This window comes from Lepidochelys olivacea, assembly GCF_965140295.1.
Source record: "Lepidochelys olivacea isolate rLepOli2 genome assembly, chromosome: 3".
NCBI lineage: Eukaryota > Metazoa > Chordata > Testudines > Cheloniidae > Lepidochelys > Lepidochelys olivacea.
Window position 1 is genome coordinate 108,983,761 of NC_140413.1, and position 24,715 is coordinate 109,008,475.

General features: G+C 38.2%; 1 protein-coding gene across 6 annotated transcripts in view; it reads left to right on the forward strand.

Moving 5' to 3' along the window:
• The window catches only part of ADGRG6 (adhesion G protein-coupled receptor G6), a 172,964-nt gene that overhangs the window by 97,180 nt on the left and 51,069 nt on the right, over positions 1-24,715 (forward strand). For all 6 annotated transcript variants that reach the window (XM_084622436.1, XM_084622438.1, XM_084622434.1 and 3 more), the window contains 5 exons: positions 6,819-6,904; positions 9,987-10,039; positions 10,133-10,192; positions 20,422-20,564; positions 21,082-21,196. In XM_084622436.1, the coding sequence (XP_084478562.1) occupies positions 6,819-6,904; positions 9,987-10,039; positions 10,133-10,192; positions 20,422-20,564; positions 21,082-21,196 (457 nt within the window). The remainder of the gene's footprint in view (positions 1-6,818; positions 6,905-9,986; positions 10,040-10,132; positions 10,193-20,421; positions 20,565-21,081; positions 21,197-24,715) is intronic.

Here is a 24,715-nt window from a genome sequence, read left to right on the forward strand (position 1 = left end):
CCTCAGGAGATAGTGTAGCATGTTGGGGGAGCTACCAAAATACAAATTAAGTAAAAATAATAATAGTAATGAATTGAAAGAAACTATTTTAACACAGCTTTCATTGGTTTTCTACAAAATATCACAGGAGATCTCACAAAAATCCTTTTCTGCAGGGATTTCATTTTCAGTGGGCTCCACAGAATTAAATCAATGATTGTGCATTTTTAACAAATGTGTTCATTTCTATTGGAGGATGTAAAACCTCTGGTAGTTTTATATTATAGCTTATTATGTCCTGCAAACATTACTGTAGAGTTCATCTTAGAATTTAGTAGTTTGTACCTATATTTTTCTTCTTTGATATTTGACTGTACTCTAGAGGAAAAGAGCCAGACCCTGGAAAGTATTGAGTCACTTATGTCAAGGGGTGTTTCATTTCTATTTATGGAACCAATCGCAAGATGTTCACACTAAACAGTTAACCCAATATAGTAATGCTGAGATTTTCAAAGCCACACAGGGAAACTGGATGCCCAATTTCCATTAAAATCAATGAAAACTGGATGGCTAACTCTTCTGGGTGTCTATAAAATTCTCTTCATAAAACAGAAAGACTAAAAGACAAGATGCCAAATTCACACTTAAAGTAAGCAAATACAGCTTCCACTGAGCTAACAGAGTTTCTGACGTGAGGTGAATCATTTGGTTTGTATAAATAATTTTTCTTTCATCCATTAACTATATGGCTTGCTACACACAGACCTGCAGGAATTGAGAGTTCCTGCTACAGTTATCTTCAGAATGAAGAGAAATTCACCTGAATCCTCCCGCTCACTACTACAAGGGCAGCAAAATTCTATGATAAAAGGGGTCAAAAATTTAGGAATTATCTCAACCCCAATTATTTGGCCAGTGAGACAAAGGCCTCTCCAACTCAGTAAAAGTTCATCACCTAAGGACCAAAACCCAGAGAGAAAAAACGTACACAACGTGTTCTTGCTACCTACTTCTGAGGCCACATCAGCTGCTTCTGGGGAGACTGAAGTTGCTACCTTGAATCCTTTTACAGAGCACAATACTACAATAAATCAGTCAACCCATAATAGTGTTTTGAATCACTCTAGTGGCTTACTGAATGAGATTCATGATATAGCACAAATTCCAATAACCCCCACGGTTACAGATCATTCCAAGAATGTAGGACTTCCTCTTCTGCAGAGTGAAAGTTTTAGTCCAGAACTAACATGGACTTTGACTGATGGATTGGATTATACTAATTCTGAGTCAGCATTCCTCACTCTGACAAGCAAAAGAAACCTTTATGAACACACAAAAGAACCCCTGTGGATTTTTTCTTCTAATAGTGGCACATCCTCTTCAACACATGCAAGTATATACAATGTCTTGAAATCTCTCAGCTGGTGGAACAATGCTGCATCATATCATCATGTTATTTCTGACATTCCAGAAGAAAACCATCATTCTCTGTCTAGCCTATCTGCTGCTTCTACACAATATGAGTCATCTTTTCAAAAAAGTAGGCTGGACTTACTAGAATTTTCACCTGAAAGTGTTTACCTTGTATCCACTAAGAAAATTCTGGAAGATGATTCTATTAGGAATAGTGTTTATATTGCAGAAGCGAATGATGAATTGCAGTCTACAAAATTTAAATACTTCAAGGATCATCAATCAGTAAACCTTAGAAAGGTAACCTCCAAACAGACTCATCTTTCAAATCCATCTAGTTTCTTCCAAGATATAAAAGAAATATATAAAGAAGCTATACTTGATATCCAACCAACAGAAACTCTTCTAACACTGGAAGACAGAACAGAATTGCTAAGATTGTCAGCACTCTTGCTAGCAACAAGAAAGAGAAGTTCAGAATTTCAACACACTGTTACTGTTTCACCAGTTTATCAAGAATCCTTGAGTCATGCATATTTGAAAAGTGACTTATTTATATTTAGGCCTTTGACCAAATTGCCAAAAGAGGAAGATGAAGAAGCATCTTCTCCAGAAGATGAATTTGAACTCTTCAACACACTTATTTCTACCAGCAACTATATACCCCATTCTTTAAAACCCTCTGCAAATATGCAAAGGAAACCAAATGAGATCCCTGGAAATGAAAAATTAGAAAGTACTTTAGATACAAATCATAATGACAACCTACATGAAGATTCTGTTTTTTCTACACCTGAGCCAGAAAACATGAACAGAATCAGTAATACCTGGAAACCAGGTTATTTGGGTCTGCCAACACAGTATATTAATATTGCTCCTTCTTTACCAGCAAGTTTTTGGACTTTGTACTATAATTTCAAACAAGAGTCTCCAGAGTTTTCTGGGGAACTTTCAGAAAGCTGGTGGTTCTCATTTAATAAACTTACTTCCTCAACAGAGAAACAGACATTTTTTAGTTCCCCTACTGCAGCTGATAATATCCTTATGCACACTACCATCAATACATCAGGTTATGGAACAGAAAAAATGAACTTTTCTAGCTATATGTCATCTTTGGATATGGAAAGCTTTAGTTCAATTGTTCTGATCCCTTCACTAGGGATTTCAGAAAATATAAAAGGGAAAATATCACAGTCAAAAATGACCATTTCTCCTAACATAAATGTGTCTTCAAATTCTCATTTCCCTTCACTGGAAATGTCTTCACATCAGCCTTCCATGCAGTTACGGACGAGTACCTTTGATATTTCACATGCAACTTTCACTGACGAATTTAAAAGTGTTGCTAGTTTACACATGCAGACTTGGGATCAAATTTCAAGTCCAGATCAAATCGGCATGACCTTCCAACATCACAGGCAGACATTTGCTTCAATTTTCTTCACTTACTCGGCAGCCCAGCCTTCGTGTACAGAGGATAACTATGTTGCCTGCTTACCTGACAGATCATCAGAGAGTTCGGTAACCTATACAAAAGCTAATGGACCATCACAATCACAAAACATTTATATGGTCAAAGAGAGTAATCCAACAAGTGCTTTTGACAATGGAAAAAGTAAAGTTCAGCCAGATGTAGACACTGATTTTGTAGGAACACACAGCTCACTGCGTTCTAACTTCCTCACAATGACATTGTCTTTGGAAAAAACAGACACTCTTCATTCAGAACAAAAAATCAGGGCCAGCGCACATCCTGACAGCTGCTCAACATCATTGTTATTTTCTACACCCTCACTATCACAAAGTCTTCAAAATGATCTTGACAAAATTTCACCAAGCTTGGGTCAGCTATGGAATGTAGCAGAGTTAAATTTACTAACAAAGCTAGCAATTAAAAGCCACATAACTGTTCTAGAACAAAAATCTGTTGAAGATCCAGAAATCAATCTGACACCTTCTCTTGAAATGGGAGTGCTCTATGATGTAAATATTGGGAGTACTACTTTACTGATGTCAAATACTGAATCACCACTTCCAGGAAGAGAATCAGAATGGGAGGTATACTACTATTCTAGCAGACAGATTGAAGGGTTTATTAACAAAGGAATGTCCTCTTTGAATTCCAGTAATATTCATACCACTGATTCGCAATTACAGACCATGCATCTGTCTTTTGAAGCGTACACCGATTATGAAAAAATAACAAATATCTCTTTTATTTTGGAACCAACAACAATTTCAGTAGTGGCCAGTGCAATATCTCTGTCATCTCCATACAGCGGGACTTTTATTCATGCCACTGAGAGTATTTTAAACTATGCTGTAACAATAACCGGAGCAACTATTCATCATTCTGTCTTGCAGTCCCAAAGATCAGCTTCTCAAGTAATGTACCACCAGTCATCTATTTCAGTGTATGAAAATCCCTTGGCCAATGCATCTGCTGGAACAAGCCAAATCTTCACCCCTTACAGACCACTGAATCCACTTACCAGCTCCCCAAAATTAGTTTTGTCTTATTTATGTAACTCCTTCGCTGAACTGAGCTGCCTGTGTGGACCTGAGGTCAACTACAGTATGTCAAGGCATTAAGCTAGATGTAGAGAAAATATCACCTCATCTCCTAGATATGCACTTTGTAGAACTGGATGTAGAAATATCCAGGTTTAATCCTTACATGTAGCTTCATGTAGATTGTAGAATAGCAATTTAATTACAGTAGGAGGGAATTTGTAACATATTCCAAAACAATCTTAGCACATGCCATTAACATGTGGTTTCTAATAGCTGTCTTCCCATTCTCTAACCAATAGAGCTCTAAGGAGACTGCTGGGACAATAAGTTGATTGACATCTATTTATTTATTATTCTGATGTTCATTATTTTTATTCTTAAATATTTTTGGATTTTTTTCAATTACAGTATTTACATTTTTGTGGCTTTGATTATTTTAAAAAGTCAAATCCAGGGTCCACCTCAAATTTAACAATGAAAGTTTTGAAAAATGTGAGGAAAATGGGGGGTGAGGGTGGGAATCCAATCCGGATACTTTTGCTCATCTTCTATATTTTTGCAATTTTAATCATTTTATTTATTTATGTTAAACTGCTTCAGTCTACTTTTCATCAATTATTTTCCTGTAAAAATAATTTTCTCCAAGCAACATATTTAAGGGGGGGGGGAAACAATTTTAAGTGGGGAAGCAGTTTTGGATTCACCAGCTGTCCTGTAGTCTCCTGAGAGTGATTAGAAATGTAGAGTAGTTCTTTGCTAGTCTGACTGAAACACGCTTTGGGTCATAATGTGGTGGTGACTGTGAAACTATTTAACACTAGTTAATAGATGCTGTTTTCGAAAAGTATTTTATTTTGTACATTAAGAACATTTCACTCATATGTGTGACACTATATAACTATATAAGAGACTATACATATAATATGACACTGTGTGTGTGTAACATTTGTATGTCTACTGTGTATATATATATATATATATATATATACACACATAAAATATATTATCTAAAAATAATACATACCATGTATTTAATTATCAATATACAATATATACCATGTATTTTATTGTATGTGTATACATGTATACATTTGTATGTATATACATATCAAATACATTAACTATATATAGTATATACCATGTATTTTACAGTACAGTATATTTTCTCTTTCTGAGTCCAGAATTAAACATTCCACTTTCCTCCATGAAATGATCACAATAAAGATAACAATGGAAATGCCATTTTCAGAGTAAACCAAATAATGAATTTTTATCTTTATTTTTTTTTTTTACTAGGAAAATATACATTAGTGTCCTTTAGATTTATGACCTTTTGCTGTGAGAGTTTAGTTAAAACATTACTTGGCAATCAAGTTTCCTTTAAGAGCTTGATTCTGCACTGTTGAATTCAAAACGAGTTTTCACACTGACCTTAGTGGCAGTAGGAGTAACCCATAACAAAGAGAAAAGCAAGTTCATGAGTAGGGTGATGCAAAGTATTTACAATTAAATTGGAAAATCTCAAGTCTCATTCAGAATCTATTCAACTGAATCTATTTTTTTCAACAGATTGTAGCATGATCTTCTATTTTAACAAAATCTTCAACATTTTTGAAGTTTTGACTTTGATTTTTGAACTTGAATTCTCAAAGGGTTCAGAAAAGCCTGAGTGTCTGAGCTCTTCCACTCCAACCCAGGACCACGGCAAGGCCTCTCCTCAGCTGCTACTCCCGCCAATGGACTGTAAGAGCAGCCACAGTACCTCCGCATCCACTTAAGTTATAGGATCTATATAAATGGAGATCTATGGACCATGCCCATGGCTAATACGGTATTCAGAGGCAGTGCTGATACCTTTTCTGTAGTTCATAGAGAGTAGGTAACCTGTATGGCCACTCAGCTGGTGGAGTCCTCCACAATCCACATGTGGAGCCTAATTGGTTTGGAGGTCCTTTCGCCACCCCACCACATAAAGATGAATTTCACACAGAGAGAGCCATTTCCCATGAAGGCTGGCAAAATTTTGCAGTGTTTTAAAGCACAATTCTTATTTTGTGAAAAGTCAAATTTTTGAGTCACAAAATGGCCTGGAACAAAACTTATTTTATTTATTTATGTATGTGTGAAATTTTGCAACAGGAAAAGAAGAATTGTTTACCGTCCCCATGAGTTTAGGGAGAATTTATCTAAAGTTAATTACTGTCACTTCAAAATAGTCTTGTTCATGTTCTAAAGTTTCACTGTCATCTAAAATGTGACTCTTCAAAAAATGGCAAGATGAAGTTCTAGATTTATTGTATCTGAAGGCTTTCCAAATGAAGTTTGTTCACTTTGCAGTTAAAATATGGTTTGTCTTTCTAACTGCCAGCTGTGCAAACTCAAGAGGGATTTGAGAACAAAGATTCTTCATGCAGTATTGTGTCCAAGAAACACCCATCGAACCCTACTATCTTCAAATTATGTCCTTGGTTATTTGTTGCTTTTAAACTGATGGATTCACATTTTGCTCTCAGACCATTGTAAATCCTGAGAGATTCCAGTAGAATCTGCAGAGTTTTTCTAGATTACACCAGATTATGTCCTGTTTGAAAACTCAGTATTTATTATTATTTTATATTTATGGCATTTTCAGGATCTCACAATTACATTTCAGTCATATACAGAGTCATATTTACATATAAATTCCATTTTGTTGGACCGTAGGCCCAATCCTGCATTCCTGTGTGCACTCAAACTCCTATAATAGCAACAAGAGTTTTGGGTATACCAAAATGTGAGTTCAGACCCTATCCACCAAGTTATCTTTTGCTACAAAAATAAGGTCTTGAAGTTTTAAACAGAGAAAGTTTGGCAATATATTATGAATGATGTTCAATGTTTCTGATATTTGTAATACTGTTTTTAATGGACAGGGGGGCTATTCTACAGGATTTCCATTACTGTCTTCAATTACAAGTCCATTTTAGAGTCAAAAGTACAGAGTGTGGTGGCCGAATGGGTAAGTTAAGTTTCTCCCTATTTATGTGAGTTGTATATTTGTGAATCTGCACCTTAAATTACGTCAAATCGAAAAGAGCTGGGGAAAAAGGGGGAACATCAAAGAAACCAGTTGGTCTAGTTTATGAGATCTCCTGAGCAGGGTCTGTTGTTTGTTTGTACAGTAGTTAAAACAAGTGGGAACACGCTACTTCTTTAGGCCCTTAGGTACCATGGGTAAAATTATCAAATGTTATCTAAGGAGCTTGGGAATTTAAGTCCCATTTTCAAAAGTGATGTAGGCATTTTGGGACAGAAATCAATGTGTGTTAGGCACCTGGAGCTTTTCAGAATCCCACTAGGTGGCTATCTGAATCTTTAGGCACCTAAATGCCTTTTAAAAATGTAGCCTTTATACATCTAAGTCTCATTCAAAGTCAACAGGACTTAGGATCCTAAGTGCCTAAGTCACAAATGAAAGTAGTGCTTAGGCTCCTAAGTCACTTAGGTGTTTTTGAAATGTTATTCTACAGCAATAGAAATGAGGGGTCAACACTACTAGTGGTCCGTGGGTCAGAGTTTGTGTATGTCTGGAGCAGAGATTCTCAAAGCCATGTATGCTTGCTATGATTGTCATAATACCCAGAAACTGCCTTGTTTATTGTAGCATGCTCTCCCCATGCCAGGCTAGTTTTATGCTGATACAAGGGATCCAGAAATGTCAAGCCACCAAATGCAGTTTGATGTGCATAAGTGGATGGGCTGCAAACACAGGTCATCAAAGTGATGAGGAAAAGATCAGAAAATAATAATCAAGACACCACCAGAAAGAACTCTCTCAGCAAGTTACTATTAGAATACAAAGAACTTCAAATATAATATTTCTGGAGGAGGCATAGCCCAGGGGAACCATGTGATTTTCCAGAATAACTTTTGCCTAATATTGACATTTGACCGTAACGTTTATTTACGTGTAATTAACTGCTCTCAAGCTAAAGCACATTGCAAGTATGAGGTTGTCTTAAAAATGAGGTCAACACATATACAAAAGCAGAAAAGTAGGCAGAACAGTAAGATCTTGTTCTTGTTTATGAGCTGTTTTAGAATTTGATTTAGTACATTAACCTTCTCTACCTCATATTAGGGAGCTGTTTCATACAGATTAGATATGTGGGAGAATGTATTTTTATGTTCTGATAGCTGGTTGTTGTTGTTGTTCTTTGTTTATTTATTTGGTGGTAGAATGCCTACCTAGATAGCCCTCCTTTTTCTTTTTCATATAAATGTAAAGAATTTTTAATGGTAAATTACTGTATGTCTGTGAAAAGTTTTGATAATACAGTAACCTGAAGTGATATTTGCATGCTACCTACACATAATTTTATACCCTAAAACAAATTTTTGGGCAAAACACTTTGGGAATATACAATAGTTGGAATCTGCTTTAGAGCATTTTGATGTCAATAACGTTCCATAAAGTGTCACATTGTAAATTAGATCAGGTGATGGTTGATAGATGTAACTGAGGCTCATTACTTTTTTGTTAGTGGTTTGAGGTGGACATTTTGCTTTGTACAGGTGGAGGGGCAGCTTTCTATTTTTCTATTACTACTATTATTTTTCCAGAAGAAAAATAATTTCCTGATGATAGATTTATTGACATAGAGCTGCAGTATTTATATTTCTGTAGCAAGAGACCTCGAATCTGTACATTCATTATTAAAATAAATTATACTCTACGAAATGACTGATGTAGATTTAATGATGATGTTTGGTGGATGTTGGCACTGAAAAGTGACAGTTATGCACTATATTCTTATTGACCTGCTTTGCATCTAAATGTCTTAGAGAACATCCCCACCGTGCTCTTAAAACAATCAGTGAAAAGCTGGTCCATAGAGCACAGTTGGCTCCAGCCAGGTATTTCATACAGTGTAGGATCCTTAGGGTGGATCACTGGAGTAGTTGGTTTGCATTCCGTCTGAACGACAGGAGGTCTCACACCTAAAAATGGGTTAAATACGGTGTGTCCATCTTGTATGTTACTCCCACAATGAGGTTATGAAGGGTCTAGTGTCGGTGTGCCAATCAGCCTACTGCAAAGACACGTGGTGAACTGATGAAATTCTTCACTGCTGTGCTGTTGAAGTCACTGAGTATGGACTTCTGGGTTTTAATTCTTGAACATGGCCAAAAAAATACCTTGTTCCACTCTCTTGGACACTGTAAAGTAGTCAATTGAAAGAATGCAGTTGAGCACCATCAGGGCAGGCCACAAAGTCCTTCTCCCCAGTACAGGTACTCTCTCGATTCTCAATTTCCTCTCAAGATCACAGTCTGGGGAAACAAACATACAAACAAACCAACCCTCTCCATCCATTGAACTTTCACCCCCACAAGTTACAATTTAATAATCCTCCCCAAATTTACAAAATCCTCCAATGTTAGTCATAGGGTGGTGGTGCCAGGCAGCTCAATCCATTCTCTCCCCGGCTTAAACCAAACCATGCACATCCTCTGTAACCGCTCTGCTTCATAGGTCTCTACCCCTACATGTGGTCTGAACTTTTTGAGGGGCGGAAAGAGGGAATAGAAACTAGTATGTCACCTCTTTATGCATTTAGGGATAGACTCTGCACCCATAGAAGTCAATGGTAACACTCCCATTGTCCTCAGTGGGGCAGGATTGGGCACTTCATGCCTATTTAAAGTAAAAGATTGAAACAGAGAGGTTCAGCAACAGATTGTAGACCTTTGAGAAAAATTTACAGTGTATTTCCCATATCATTCAGTGCCCAGAAATCTTTCCAACCACAAACTTTACAGAAAAAATGGCATGGGGAGGTGTCTCAGCACCTCTTACAGTTGTCTATTGATTGCACAGTACCTTTATTACGGGTCCCTTCCGCACCCTCCACTTTGCACCGGTAAATATACACACCTAATAAGGCCATAATCTCACAATGGGAAAATGTTAGTCTCTTCATTTTGCCAAATAAAGGTGTTGTTTTTGGTGGGAGGTGAGCTTATAAGACTCTGCTAGATAATGCAGGAGCCTTTCTTTATCACACCATCCTTGTAATTATTCTCTCTGTATTTTTCAGCTAAATAAGACCTTCCAGAACTGGAATTATACCGTGTATGTGGTCAATATCAGGTAAATGTTGGTGATGATTGGGAAAATACCTGATTTAAGTCCTTAGTGGAGTTACAACACATTAATTGATATTTATGATTCTTGCTTTTTAAGTGTTCAGCCAACCACTGTGAACGAACTGACAAGGGAGAAAAGAAGCATCCCTGATCAAAGGTAACATTCTGGGACTTTTTAGTGATAGAGGCAACACATACTATCAAAATTGGGTGTGACATTATTGCATGCTATGGGCCACACCCTTCCATTTGGTAAATGTCATTTATGGCCACCTACTGCCCTGGATCTGCACTCAAGCCTCACATTGGTATGATGTGTATTGTAATTTAAACTACCTTGGATTTAAATCAGGTAGTTCAATGAGCTCCTTAAAACTTGGCTGATCATTTTTCAAAACTTAATTTTTACCTGTCACAAAATGTTGCAGACCTGTCTAACATACATGGGAAGCAATATCCATTCTTCTGTCCCAACACTATCTATCTTAGGGTTTTCCGTAGCACCCATCACTGGTATCTAAGCACTATCTATGGAAAGAGGCATTTTTTCTCCTCTGCCTCATCTCTAAGGGCCTGATCCAAAGCCTATTGAAGTCCATAGGAGTCTTTCAATTGATTTCAATGGACAATGGATCAAGACCCAGGTGGTAGAAAATCATGCTGGAACTGAATGCCAAGTTGATGCAAATCACACTACTTACCACATGCCCTCACTTCCTGATTTCAGTGGGCTGCTGATTAGGCACTGGGGTTGTGATTTGCAAAGATAGCCTAAGAAAGTTAGGTGTCTAACTACCATTGAAAGCCTGTGAGAGTTGGGTGCCTAACTTCCATGGGGTCTCTTTGAAAATCTCAATCCAAGCTGTGGGAGGCAAATGAGAAGGATGCTTGTCTTTGGACTGAATCAAGGGCAGGTGGCCAAAACATAGTGGCTGCTGTGGGGTAAAGAGAGACTGCATATGGAGTGCATCTCCTGGCAATGTAAGTAACTGCTTTGCTGTTAAGATGTACATGTGAATTGTTGTGACAGGATAGAGCCTTTTATCCCATGGTAGCCCATTCAGGGATCATTGTCCAGAGCTAGTTTCTGATGCTCTCAGTTCTTGTACACTCTTCCTTACTCTTAGTGACCTGACAACAGCCTGTGACAGATGGATGTTGTCACCACCGAGGGAAGGAATCAAGAGATGCAGAGGGGATGAAAAGCTTTTCCTTCCAGTGTCTCTGTGTCTCTTACCGTAGAAGTGGCTGCCCAGCCTGTCAGCAGCCCTGCTCCTCTAATACAGTTACAGTAGACTCAAGCAGGTTTCAGCCTCACATCCTCCTATTATCAGCCCTAGGACTTTTTTCCTCCCTTTTCTCTATATTCTGGTCTCTAAGAAAAGAAGGGAAAGAGGAAGAAATATCTCTTTCTACTTACAGTGCTGGAAGTCTGTGTGTAAGTGCTCTGTCTGACAAGGTGCTAAGACTTCTGGTCCCAATCCAGCAGAGCATTTCAGCATTATTTAATTTTAAGCATGTGAGCTTTACTTCAGCAGGACTATTCACATACTTAAAATTAAGCATGCCCTTAGAGTGCTTTGCTGGATCAGGCCCAGAGTGCTTAACACCATATAGGGATTGAGCCCTGAGATACTGTTCAGCTCTGCACATGGCTTTATCAGAAGACTGTCCCCAGACAGGTGGCCTTCAGGAACTGGAGGCAAAATCCCGGGAATCCAAAATAAAGTGCTAAATTAAACTATTAATTTAAAAATAATCCTAATCTTTACTCCAGAGTACCTTGTGATATCTAAAAGTATTGGCTGGGGAGTAAAACCACCCTCTAAATCACTTTTTTCGAAATAGGCATGTGCAGTTCTGATGGAGTTTATATTGCTCCTTCAATATCCTTCTCATCCCACTATGTTCACTGTCATGTTGTAAGGAGTTAGCCTAGCTGCTATGCAATTAATCTTGCTGTTATGAATCCTCCTAACATCTAGCAATGTGAATTTATGGGTACTGTATATGAACACCCCCTTTTCTTGATACTCTATTCATCACATTGCATTTCAGAGGTAATGGGGATTATGTCTAACTCAATACGGTACAATTTTTCAGAATTCAAGGTCTGATCCAAAGACCAAATAAATACAATGGCTTCAATAGACTTTGGGTCAGGCCCAAATAGAATCGAAAGCATTGTCCCTTCATTATGAGGTATTTATTTCAAATACTAATTGTGTTACATATAACAAGAGTCTGTTTCATATACTCTAGGTTGTTGTGTTGCACATGCCGTGCAAAAAAATAAAAGACCTATAAGGCCTATACATCTATAGAAACTGACTGAAATAATTCATCCAAAAATAAAAGACCTATACGTCTGAAGAAACTGACTGAAATAATTAGGATTGCCTGGGTGGAATTTAGCTCAATGGGTGTTTTGAGTAGAAATTAAAAACACATGCTGTATCTTTCCAGTGTTTTTTTGTTCGTGGCATGTATTTTCATCTCGTAATGTCACATAGAGTGGAATCCACTGGGAAAGCCCGTATTCTTCCAGTGCCAGCAACAAGTGTGTATACATTTCTCACAATATACTGTCTTGTCATTGCAAAAGCAGGGGCTTTAGCTTCCCAGTAGTCTCCACTATTCCTGTCTCTAAAGACCTGTCTTTCAAATCCTTGCAGCTTACATATATTAGTACACAGATATTTGCAGTATTGACAAAGAGGAAATCGATTGAATCTCAGGTGAAGACCCAAAAAACCACCTCCCTTGCTACTTCCTCCAGACTGTTAACTTTAAAATGTTTGTTAACATTTTTCAGTTTCAAGTTTTTCTTGGCCAAGATTCTAAAGAAACCAAATAGCATTTAGGGTAAAATTTATAGCTATGAAAAGTTAGCTGGTGACACTTGTAAATCTTTATCCAAAATGGAGGTAATATTTATTTCTTACTTTTAGGATGATCTGGTAGAAGGTCTTAAACTTTCTTTTTTTTATGGATGAGTCTTGCTCTCAATGTGTATTCATAAGGATTTTTTAAATAAATTATTAAAGATTATATTTTCTTGTTTTCCATACTATGGACAGTCATAAATAATGCTGATCTCTTAGTTTCAGGAAGCTCAGTATGTCATCTATCTAATACATTTCCCTTTGCTTTCAAATACTTTTCATTCAATTTTCTCTAAGGTTTTTTCTAAACCCAGACAGGCTCTGAATTTAAAACTTCAGGCCTAGCCCATAAGCATCATGACCTTTGACCTTATCTTCTTATCCTATTTGTCTTTGTCTTTTTAACTCACTCAACATCAGCTCTCACCTACTTTTCTCTGACTTTTGCTCAGAATCATGGTCTTGGTTCTTTAATTTGTCTGTCTTAGTATCTATCCTCTTTTTTTGCATTCATCCAATAATTTTTAATGCTCTAACCTCACTCTCTCTACCCTCACCGTGCATATAAATATTTCATTCAATAGTTTGAACTACTTCCAAACTGCTTCCACTATAGTCATTTTCTGCTGTTTTACTCTAATCTGTTTCCACCCTCATTTGCTATATTGCAGCCATAACTTTTAAAACAGCCTCAGCATAGTACAGTTCTTCATCAGACCTCCTGTAGTGATGGATGCAGAACCCATAGAGACAGAATTACACAGAGAGAAAATGGGAGTGGAGAAGCTGTCATTTTGGGGCATGTTAAAAATAGATATTTTTTTAAAAAGTTATAAACAATTACATTCTGGAGAAGACAAAAACTAAATAAAAACATGGAAGTGGCTTGTTATTCCTGCATTGCTGGGCTCTATAAGCTGAAGCAATCCAAAGTGCACTGTGCTTATGATGTGATAATTCAATGTGCTGATGAGAGTCTCATGCAATGCCAAGTCCAAAAGTGAATATTATTATCAGCACCTTGAACACTGTAAAGATCTCTTGATGGCAGCAATGTGACAATATCATGCACTGGTAGATTATTAACTAAAGTAAGAGACAGAATTTTATCACAACAGTACTGTAGTTTTGTGTGTGTTTAATTTTCTCAACTTAGTAGCAGTGTCTCTATCCCAGAAGATGCTGGTTCAAAATAGAGTTGAAAGGACACTCCAGATGGGGTATAAGCACAGTGGTTTGTGAGCATGGTGGTCTTTTTTTGCCTCCATTTTTTTGCCTCCATTAAGGTCAGGCTTGACAAAGCCCTGGCTGGGATGATTTAATTGGGGATTGGTCCTGCTTTGAGCAGGGGGTTGGACTAGATGACCTCCTGAGGTCTCTTCCAACCCTGATATTCTATGATTCTATGATTTTGTACAAATCATTATCAATAAAGTAAATCTGTGTTCTTTCTGCAGATAAAATTTATGTGGTTTTTTGTTTCTTCCATTGATTCCTTGCCCTTTTTGACACCACAGTAATGCCACACATTTCTTCTGCTGCTGCTGCTGCTTTTCCCAGAAAGATCCTACAGATCCTAGGTGTAGCCATTTGACCAAGGTTGGGTCGTTTGGGTAAGAGAAATGGCTTCCTCAGACCTATTCAGCACCCTTGCTTTCCGTATGCTTTTTTCCAAGCAATTTTGCAAACCTTGAGCCTTGATTCCATATCTGAGCTTTTCTCCACTTACCAGCAAAATAAGATTGTGCTTGCTCCAACCTCCACTACTTGATTGTCATAATTTTGGCCCATAGTCTGTACTTAATCTCTCCTACTACAGGAAATAGCAGTTCTAACTACAGTTTAACAATTCATCCATATAAAAACATCAGTCACTGTTAACATGTTTAAAAGATCAATTGCTAAATCTACATAGAAATCTCTTCTCTTAGACATGAAAGAAAAGAAGTTCTACCAGGCCTGATTCTGCCCATTAAAGTCAGTAGGAGTTTTCTATTAATTTCAGTAGGAAGAGAATCAGGCTTCTGATGAGTTCTGGGTGATGTGATGTTTAATGGAATGTTTAATGGGAAGGATTCTTGAGACTAGATAGACTACTGTTTAGAAAGTGCTATGGCTTCAGCCAAGAGTTAGCAGTTTCAGGACCCCCTGTTCTTGTTTTTATTGTTTTTGGTAAATTATCTTTAGTCGTTAAAGTGTGTGACAAACTATAAAGTAGGCACATAAGAGTTTATGGAGGAAGCTGGCATAGTGCCCGACACTCCCATTGTTCATTATTGCTTTCAAATACATTATGAAGTATAAATACCAGAGTTCATATAAAGTAACACAATTGTAATGTCTGCTTTGATTTTAAAAAAAATCCTGCTAAACCCTACTGCAAAATCACTCAGCATTGGCCCAACTCTGCTCCCTTTGAAGCCAATGGAAATTATATCACTGAATTCAGTGGGAACAGAATGCTGAGCACTTTTGAAAATCCAACCCTGTGCACACACATTTGCTTTTTTAAAGTGTTTTATTTCTTTGTAAATATTTTTGCTTGTGAAAGGTGTCAAATTCTGAGTCCTTGAGACTGAAGTCCTCTCGGGATCAATGGAAAAGGTACAAGGTTCTCCACAAAGCCCAACTAGTATATTTTAGCCATGACCCTGTAGGGAAAATCTCTGTAAGCAAATGGGTTATTCAGTCTGTGTGCTCATTCAATCGTTGGCCTGTCTGATGCAACTGCCAATAAGGAGCTTTGATCCAGCTCCCATTGTCTTCCGTTGAGCCTTTCCATTGACTTCAGTGGGAGTTGGGTGAGGCCTGAAGTTATTAGGGCACTAGTTGTACTGGGTTATTTTGTTATGTCGACAATTTAATGATAATGTAACAAATTCATTTCATATAAACTGGCATCAGCTGTTGGTCACTGTTGACACAACATGGCTTTTAACACTTTTTTCCCCTTTACTATAGCATTCCCCTTCTAATTTGTAGTAGATTTTATGTTTTACACTTCATCATGACATACCATATTATATTACTAGTAAGCACCTATATAAGACTGAATACCAATGCAAAACAAATGTTATGTTATGAAGCAAATTCATTATGATCAACTATTTGTCTTGCCACCCCAATTCAATGGGGAGGAATGTAACCCAAACAAAGACACATGGGCATATAGGAATTGTCATATTGGATCAGAGCAGTGGGCCATCTAGTCCAGTACACTGTCTCTGAAAAAAGCTAGTGCCAGATGCTTCAGAGGAAGGTGTAAGAAACCCTGAGGTGAAAAATTATGGAACAATTTATCCATAGAGGAAGTTTCTTCCTAATACATGTCCATTTGTGGTTAATTTATATCCTGAAACGTGAGGATTTATGTCCCTTCTAAAATACCCACTTCTTCTTGTATTATGAGAGGGTAACTAGGAGCTCCTGACTTACCTTTTCTATACCACAGATTACTGTGTATACGTCTTATCATGTATCCTCGTATTTGTCTGCTCTGTAACCTAAACATTCCCAGTCTTATCAATATTACCTCATTTAGAAGTCTCTCCATGGCTCAAATAATTTTGTTGGTCATCTCCAAACTCCCTCTATTCTGCTATATCTTTTTATAGGTAGGGTGACCAGAACTAAACAAATTATTCCAGGAAAGGCCCTCCCATTGATATATATGATGGGATTATCAGATGTTCAGTATTAATTCTGTTCCTTATACATTTGAACATTTTGCCTGCTGTGTGGATCACCACTGTTCATTGACCAGATGTTTTCATTGAATAGTTCACAGTCATGGCGGGCTCTTTTTTCTTGAATAGTTGCATTTAATTTAGAATTCAGCAACAAGTAGTTCAAATTATTCTTTCCAAGTCGTGCACCGATCTATGCTGCAGACCTTACCGCATGTATCCCAGTGTATGTTTAAACTTGCTACTAATTTACAGACATCTTTAAAACTTTTCTGCTCATCTTCAAAAACTGCATAACAAAGTAAGATGTGTAGAGTGAAGCTGAAATAGCAGACTTAAGTCAAATTTCCAAAAGTGCCTTGTGACTTACAAGCCTAAGTCCCAATGAATTTCAGTGGGTGTTAATATCCTAAGACATTTAGGTGCTCTTGAAAATTTTACTCGATGTATTTTAAAAAAAAATTGGATTCCTAGCCCCTGAATAAGTTTACAATGATAACAAAACGAATTAATAATGACTTGGTAGCTGAGAGACTACAGTTGCATTCTGAAAAGGGACATATTAAATACACAATTAGTTCAGCCAATTAACATTATACAAGGAATAAGAGAAAAAAGAAAAGTCTGCTGTAATAATAATTGATTATTTATATTTCAGTGTGATCTACTTTACCGTATATAGTGCATTCCTTTGGGGCTATATTGTGGCTTTTAGGACATGGCCTCCTTGGTGGCAGCTCCAAGAGTCGTGCCTAAGGGAAGCTCATCACTCTGGGTAGCAGTGATGGAAGCACATTTGCACCTCTGTTATATCCTGACTCAGGGTGCAACATGTGCTATCCTCCTCCTTCCATGTCAGCTCTGCTCAGCAGACTTGTGAAGAAGGCAGCAGGTCTTCCATGGGTTTCTCACAGCTAGTGCTAGCTTCATCTTTCCCCATCTTGCACATTTATGCCAGATGACCACAATCTATTCTTCGGTACACAGTGATTTCAGTGTGATAGAATTTGTCATTATGATTTTTGAATGGAGTTTCATATAAACATCCATTTGCTAGAGTATTACTACCTTCAAGATACATTGTGAAGGATGAATGTGTGTTTTAATGTTGGGCTCACCCATCATTACATCACTGAAGCAGTGTTTCATCATTGACATTTACATGAAAATTGGCCTACTATTTCACAAATTCAAACTAAATTTTGTATTTCAACATCAAAATGTTCTTTGTCTGGGATCTGACTGCTACAAAAATGGAGGGAAATGATCAGCTCGGAACTGTGTTAATTATCAAGTTAAAGTGATTATTATCTATTACAGGTTGTTAACATGAGTCATTTTGTACAGCTTAATAATATTTGTAATGTATGTCAAAATATAAAGGAGTTCCATGTTACACAATATGTACAGTATATCCTGTAAGAGTTACCAAAAGCCAGATAAGCAGAATAGTTATAACAGATGTTCTTTAGTTCTTTAGTGCTTCATAATCAATTTTTCCTCCTTGTAAATAGTCAGGATAACTAACACATTTATATCTGATCTATCATTACTCCTGCTGTTCTGTTGCCATTAGAGCATGGCTTTGGTTGCTGAATGTCCAAAGTCACATTCTGATTAGCTGGTAGAACAGGATATAAACAATGTGAGAGTAGTGACCCTTTGTCTATGACGTCCCTTTTGCTGAAGCTGGGAGTGGCAGCAACTTATTAAGTTTTTCTCTCTTGAAGTAGAAATAGATGAAATAGATGATGGAGGCCAGAACCTTTTGGGAAAGATGGTTTAGTGGCTGGAGCCTCTTGGGCAGGAGCAGCGCGGGAGGGGGTAGGGGGCTGAAACTGACATGCTCCTAGGAAGTTCTCACTCTTCCTCTGAAATAAATGCCATAATAACCCCTTTACCACTGTTAGCCTTGTGCCTCACAGTGCACCCTGAGTATGTATTAATAGCCTGCTAATGCACAGCCTGTTGAGGTTATAGCTGTGAATTACATAATGACAGGTTTCAGAGTAGCAGCCCTGTTAGTCTGTATTCGCAAAAAGAAAAGGAGTACTTGTGGCACCTTAGAGACTAACCAATTGATTTGAGCATGAGCTTTTGTGAGCTACAGCTCACTTCATCGGATGCATGCTGTGGAAACTGCAGAAGACATTATATACACAGAGACCATGAAACAATACCTCCTCCCACCCCACTCTCCTGCTGGTAATAGCTTATCTAAAGTGATCATCAAGTTGGGCCATTTCCTGAGTTTGGGTGGGGGGGGGTGGGGGGTGAGAAAACCTGGCTTTGTGCTGGAAACGGCCCAACTTGATGATCACTTTAGATAAGCTATTACCAGCAGGAGAGTGGGGTGGGAGGAGGTATTGTTTCATGGTCTCTGTGTATATAACGTCTGCTGCAGTTTCCACAGCATGCATCCGATGAAGTGAGCTGTAGCTCACGAAAGCTCATGCTCAAATCAATTGGTTAGTCTCTAAGGTGCCACAAGTAAGTCCCCCTTTTCTTTTAGCTGTGAATTAATGTTCCATTGAAGCCAATGGAATGTTTGGATGAACGCAGTAAGTGTGATAGCACAGCAGGGATGATCCGTCTAGAGGTACCTGTAATTCTTCTGCAGCTGTAACTCTACTGGGGCCACCCACATCCCAAGGCAAATGGGAGACTAGTGGCCAGGTTCAAACATTTGCTCAGCAGTATAAAAGAAAAACTGTATATTTACTAGTGCAAGAGCAGAGAATAAATATTTCTATTTATGTAAACAGCAAATATGTGCCTATTTGCACACTAGCATCTCTCCTATCCGCTTCCAAGGAGCCCATAATTGAGCCTGGCACCTGGTTCAGTGTTATGCCTTCCTAGTACTAGCCTGGCACAGCCCTTGCACATCTTCTTGTTTCTCCTCTAAGCATTTTTCCTATACCTTCAGGTACGCACATATCTTCGTGAGGTTTTTGAGCAGTGGCTGTTTGTCCCTATGACCTGGGCTTCTCTCCTGTCTTGGAAAAAGTCTGGCTGAGACCTCTCTTTTCATCTCACCATTCCATCTGAATGGCCAGCAATGATATCCTGCATCCAGAAAGTCCATGAGTCTGGACAAGGGGAGGATATTGTTCTAATTCGCACACAGGAGAGGGACCAAAGATCCTTGTGCTCGAGAAAAGATCAATGGGTTTCTGTCCAAAACAGTTATTACTGTTCCACAACTACTTGTTTCTGTTCGACTAAGCAACCAATCTTTCCGAGTTAGGGTAACATTTTCCGAAGTACCTAAATGACTTAGTAGCCAAAGTCTCGTTGACTTTCAATGGAACTTTGGTTCCTAAGTCACTAAGGACCAGATTTTTAAAAGTATTTAGGCACTTAAAGATACAGATAGTTCCCAAGTGGGGTTTTCAAAAGTATTTAGATGCTTTAGAAAATCCATCTAGGCACCTATCTGCATCTTTAGGTACCTAAATACCTTTCAAAATCTGACCCTTAGGCACGTTTAATATTTTTACCTTCAATCTTTTAGAGAATTGCCTCAATAATAGTAGCTGTTGGTGGGATTTCCCAACAGTGCCAGGTTTGGAGGGCTATGTGTGTAAGAGAAGGATAATTTACAGGTAAGGAACAATATTTTCTGAGTTATTCCCTTCAAATTGGGATAGACATGGTTTGCTCGGTCTCTCTCATGACATATAGAGATTAAAATATGGGCAGGTACCTTCATCATAAACCTTATTTAACTGGTTGGATATTTTAATTTCAAAACCCCAATTCCTTTGTTATATCTCATTCTGATTCAAACACTGGGATAATTTTCCTTGCAGATTGGTGGTTTGGGCTCTTCTGGTTTACAACTCCACCAACAACATCAGTTTAGAAGAGCAAGCCATCCGGCAGAAACTCATAAGCAATAATGAAACCATAGGGGATGGACTGAGGGTCCATACAGTGGATGTTGATCCAGTAGGTAGGTAAAGAGGTTTCAACTTTGCCATTCTTCAGGTTTTGTTTGCTTGCCCCAAAACAAGTCCCTTCCGCCCCCTTCCCCCCCTCCCCCCCATTTAGTGAACACTAAAGGCTCTAACAATGGACTTTCCAGTTGTACTGAAATCTGGTATCTTCTAATTGAGATTAAAATTATGACCAGACAATTCCATCAATGGACTCTCAGCAACTGGTCTGTGGGCTTCAAATTGCCATTCTGACATCCAAGTTCTCGACTTCTAACTCAGCATAGCTCTGTAGGCTTCTGTCAATTTACAGCGGCTGATGATCTGGCCTGGTATCTCCGGGACAAAGGTGTACAATGTACAGCACCCAGCCATTACAAACATGTTGCAAGCACCCACTGGAGAAAAAATGATTGCATGTAAACCACAGAATGATTAATAAAATGTGATGCAAGAGAGACTGATAAATTAAGCTATAATTTACTTGATAGAAGTTAAGATTTGTTCTCATTTATGTACACTGTTGTTTTATAGAAAAATGTACAGCTGAAGAAAACCCTCCAAACTATTTCTGGCCAGATACCAGGCCCACTGTAACCAATTTTACATTGTGCCATGGGAGCTCAGTCCAGATTGCATCAAGAACATGGTAAGTAATCATGGAGACCTGTCAGAAGCTGTTAGCTGTCTAATGGCAAAACCAATATTCAGTATTCACAATTTAGTGTGTATTCCATTTAAATTGTGTCCGATTTAGTCCATGAATTGATCAGCATTATTTTAAAGTGAGGTTACTTTCATATTGTGACATATGCAGGCCCAAAAACAGCACAGAGAGGCACACGTTTTTGGAGTAGAGATATGTCCTTGATTAGTAATAACCGGGGAAAGATACAAATAGACATCACTTCTTCAAGGTGAAATGAGAGCAAATACTGCCTGGTCAAAAAATAACTATAATTGTATCTTCTTACCTAACAGATCTGCTCCTGTTTATCTTCAAATCATTCTTCTTATTTAACTGTCAAAAATAATTTTTTACTACAGCTAGTACTGAAGAACCAATAGTAAACTGGATTCTAAACTGATTTGTCCATCACAAACAGTATTCTCAGCTGAATTCTGGTTGAAGAAGTTTATTTGGTAGGTTCTGAGACCTCCCATCTAGTTAAAGCAAAGTCAGACTCACATTAAATACTCTGAAAAGTGCTCTAAAATCCATAGATTTAACAGAGACACTGGTTTTATGGCTCATTACAACAATTCATAACACACCCAACTGCCTGCTAATCCTCCATTGTCCTACAGTATAGGTATTAATTGCCTGTTTCATTTTAAGTGGTCTCCTACAGTGTGTGTGAACCCCTTAGCAATCTGTCCCACCTTGTATTTAATTTGGACATTCTGGTTATCTTCCCCAGGCCTGAGGAAGAACTCTGTAAAGCTCAAAAGCTAGTCCCTTCCACCAGCAGAAATTGGTCCAATAAAAGATATTACCTCACCTACCTTGTCTTTCTCATTTCCTGGGACCAACACAGCTACAACACCGAAATTTGCATTTTGGCAGTAGTTCGTAATAGCTGGGAGTAAAGATGTGGCTAAGGCTTTAGGCAGGAGGTTTTAAGGTTTCGACTGGGGACTCAGGAAACATAGGTTCAGTATTTGGCCTTGCCATAGACTTCCTGCAATAGACTTCCTGTGTGAGCTTCAGCAAGGCACTTAATCTCTCCATGCCTCAATTTCCCACCTGTAAAATGGGGTAATAATCTTGCCTTTCCTCCACATGTTGGTCTGTCTTCTCTATTCAGACTATATATTCTTCAGAGCACAGACTGTCCTTTCCTGTGTGTTTGTACAGTACCTATCACAATGAGGCTTTGATCTAGGCATGATGGTGATACCAATGATGATAGTAACTATAGTTAATATGATAGCCATAAGCAATGATAAAGGCTATTATGAATGAATGAATTCTTTTAAAGCCATAAAAAGACTTATCTGCCTACATTGTATCTGGGACATGGTCTGAGAAGGCTGATCCAGCTCTTTTACTTTCTGGAAACAAGATGGCAACATGAACATCAGGCTCAAGGTTTTGTGCCAGACAGGAAAACAACCAGAGTTTGTGTTTAACTAACTTACTTCCTCAGCCTGTTAATCTTGTACAAATACCATTAGGTTCTGATTGAACAACATTTGTTGCAAAGTAGCTAGTGCAGGGGTCACACTGTTTTGATGTGTGTGCCACTGAGTGACTACACATTGAAGCTCCTGGCCTTTACTGCCCCAGGACTGCTTATCTCTATTGCACACTCATTGGGGACTACACAATGACTTTGACTGTCAGCATAAAATATTTCTAATCCAAAATTTGTATTCTGCTTTGTAGTAGGCTTTTCTTGCCTAGTCGTCTCCAGTAACTCTTGCCAATACTGGGAACAAAAAGAAGCAGGCAACTACATGCTCAGCTGCTACATTGTAGAAACAAAAAGATACCAAAGATTTTGTGTGTGTTTGGTTCACAAAGGATGAAATGCACAGCCAAAATGTGTAAGCATTCTGCCATCTGATGTGAAAATGGTGGGCATGATTAAGTGGAAAATGGCAATGGAGCGGAAATTCAGTGATGTTTTGATCCCACCCCTCAAAAAAGGCTCAAATAGACAGCCTATGTAGTTTAACCTGTCCCAGGCATGGAGGAAAATGTTAAATTTAGTAATGTCTCTGTGACACTGGGTCCTAAGCAAACCCCAGAACAACAGAAGACTGACGTGGCCTGCAAACATTGTACAGTATGGATCACAGATTTGGCAGTACTAAAGTAACCAGGTGCTGGTTAGCACATCAGTGAAACCTACTGCCATGTTCTTGCTGATGCATGGAACTCACGTACTCAGTCACAGAAAAAATGTTAGAGGGACAATGCCAGGTTACAATTTATATTTTCCAAAGCTACATTTAAAAAGCATTAAATATGCTATGTCAAAGCACTCAATAGTTAGGATATGCCAGAATTAAGGTTGCCTTAATTTGTCCCGCTTGTGCGTATGTGTTATGATACCATCTTTTATTACAGGGCCTTAGTGTGTTTTTTCCATAGTTTGGAAATATAATCCATGGAAATAATCTATTGCTGTGAGGTTTTAATAACAGAATTTTTAAATGATTACTTATCAGTGATTCTTTAACCCCGGGATACTTCTCAGATTTGTCACATACCCTTTATCACATCCTAGACACCTGCCTACCTTTCCTTGCACAGGATCAAGGATGGCAGAAAGTTTGTGTCCAGCTTTCTTGCAACTGTTCACACTCTTCCTACAGCCACTGCTCTTTTCACATAGGGTTGATTCAAAGCCTAACTAAGTTAAAGTTAAAATATAATGGCAGGATTTGGCACTTTATGTGAAAATTGCAATCTTACTTTTCAAAACATGTGGTCAGGACATATTAGGAATGCTATATTCAGAGTAGCAGCCATGTTAGTCTGTATTCGCAAAAAGAAAAGGAGTACTTGTGGCACCTTAGAGACTAACCAATTTATTTGAGCATAAGCTTTCGTGAGCTACAGCTCACTTCATCGGATGCATAAAGTGGAAAGTACAGTGAGGAGATTTTATATATACACACAGACCATGAAAAAATATACATTGTAAGGAGAGTGATCACTTAAGATGACCTGTTACCAGCAGGAGAGTGGGGTGGGGGGAGAGAAAACCTTTTGAAGTGATAATCAAGGTGGGCCATGTCCAGCACATTTCCAGGAGTTTTGAAGTGATAATCAAAGTGGGCCATTTCCAGCACATTTCCAGGAGTTAAAAACTCCTGGAAATGTGCTGGACATGGCCCACTTTGATTATCACTTCAAAAGGTTTTCTCTCCCCCCACCCCACTCTCCTGCTGGTAACAGCTCATCTTAAGTGATCACTCTCCTTACAATGTATATTTTTTCATGGTCTGTGTGTATATATAAAATCTCCTCACTGTACTTTCCACTTTATGCATCCGATGAAGTGAGCTGTAGCTCACGAAAGCTTATGCTCAAATAAATTGGTTAGTCTCTAAGGTGCCACAAGTACTCCTTTTCTTTTTAGGAATGCTGTAGTACCACATAGGTGTTTTGGTCACTCCTCAAATATAACTCTACATCCTCAACTAGTGTAAATCC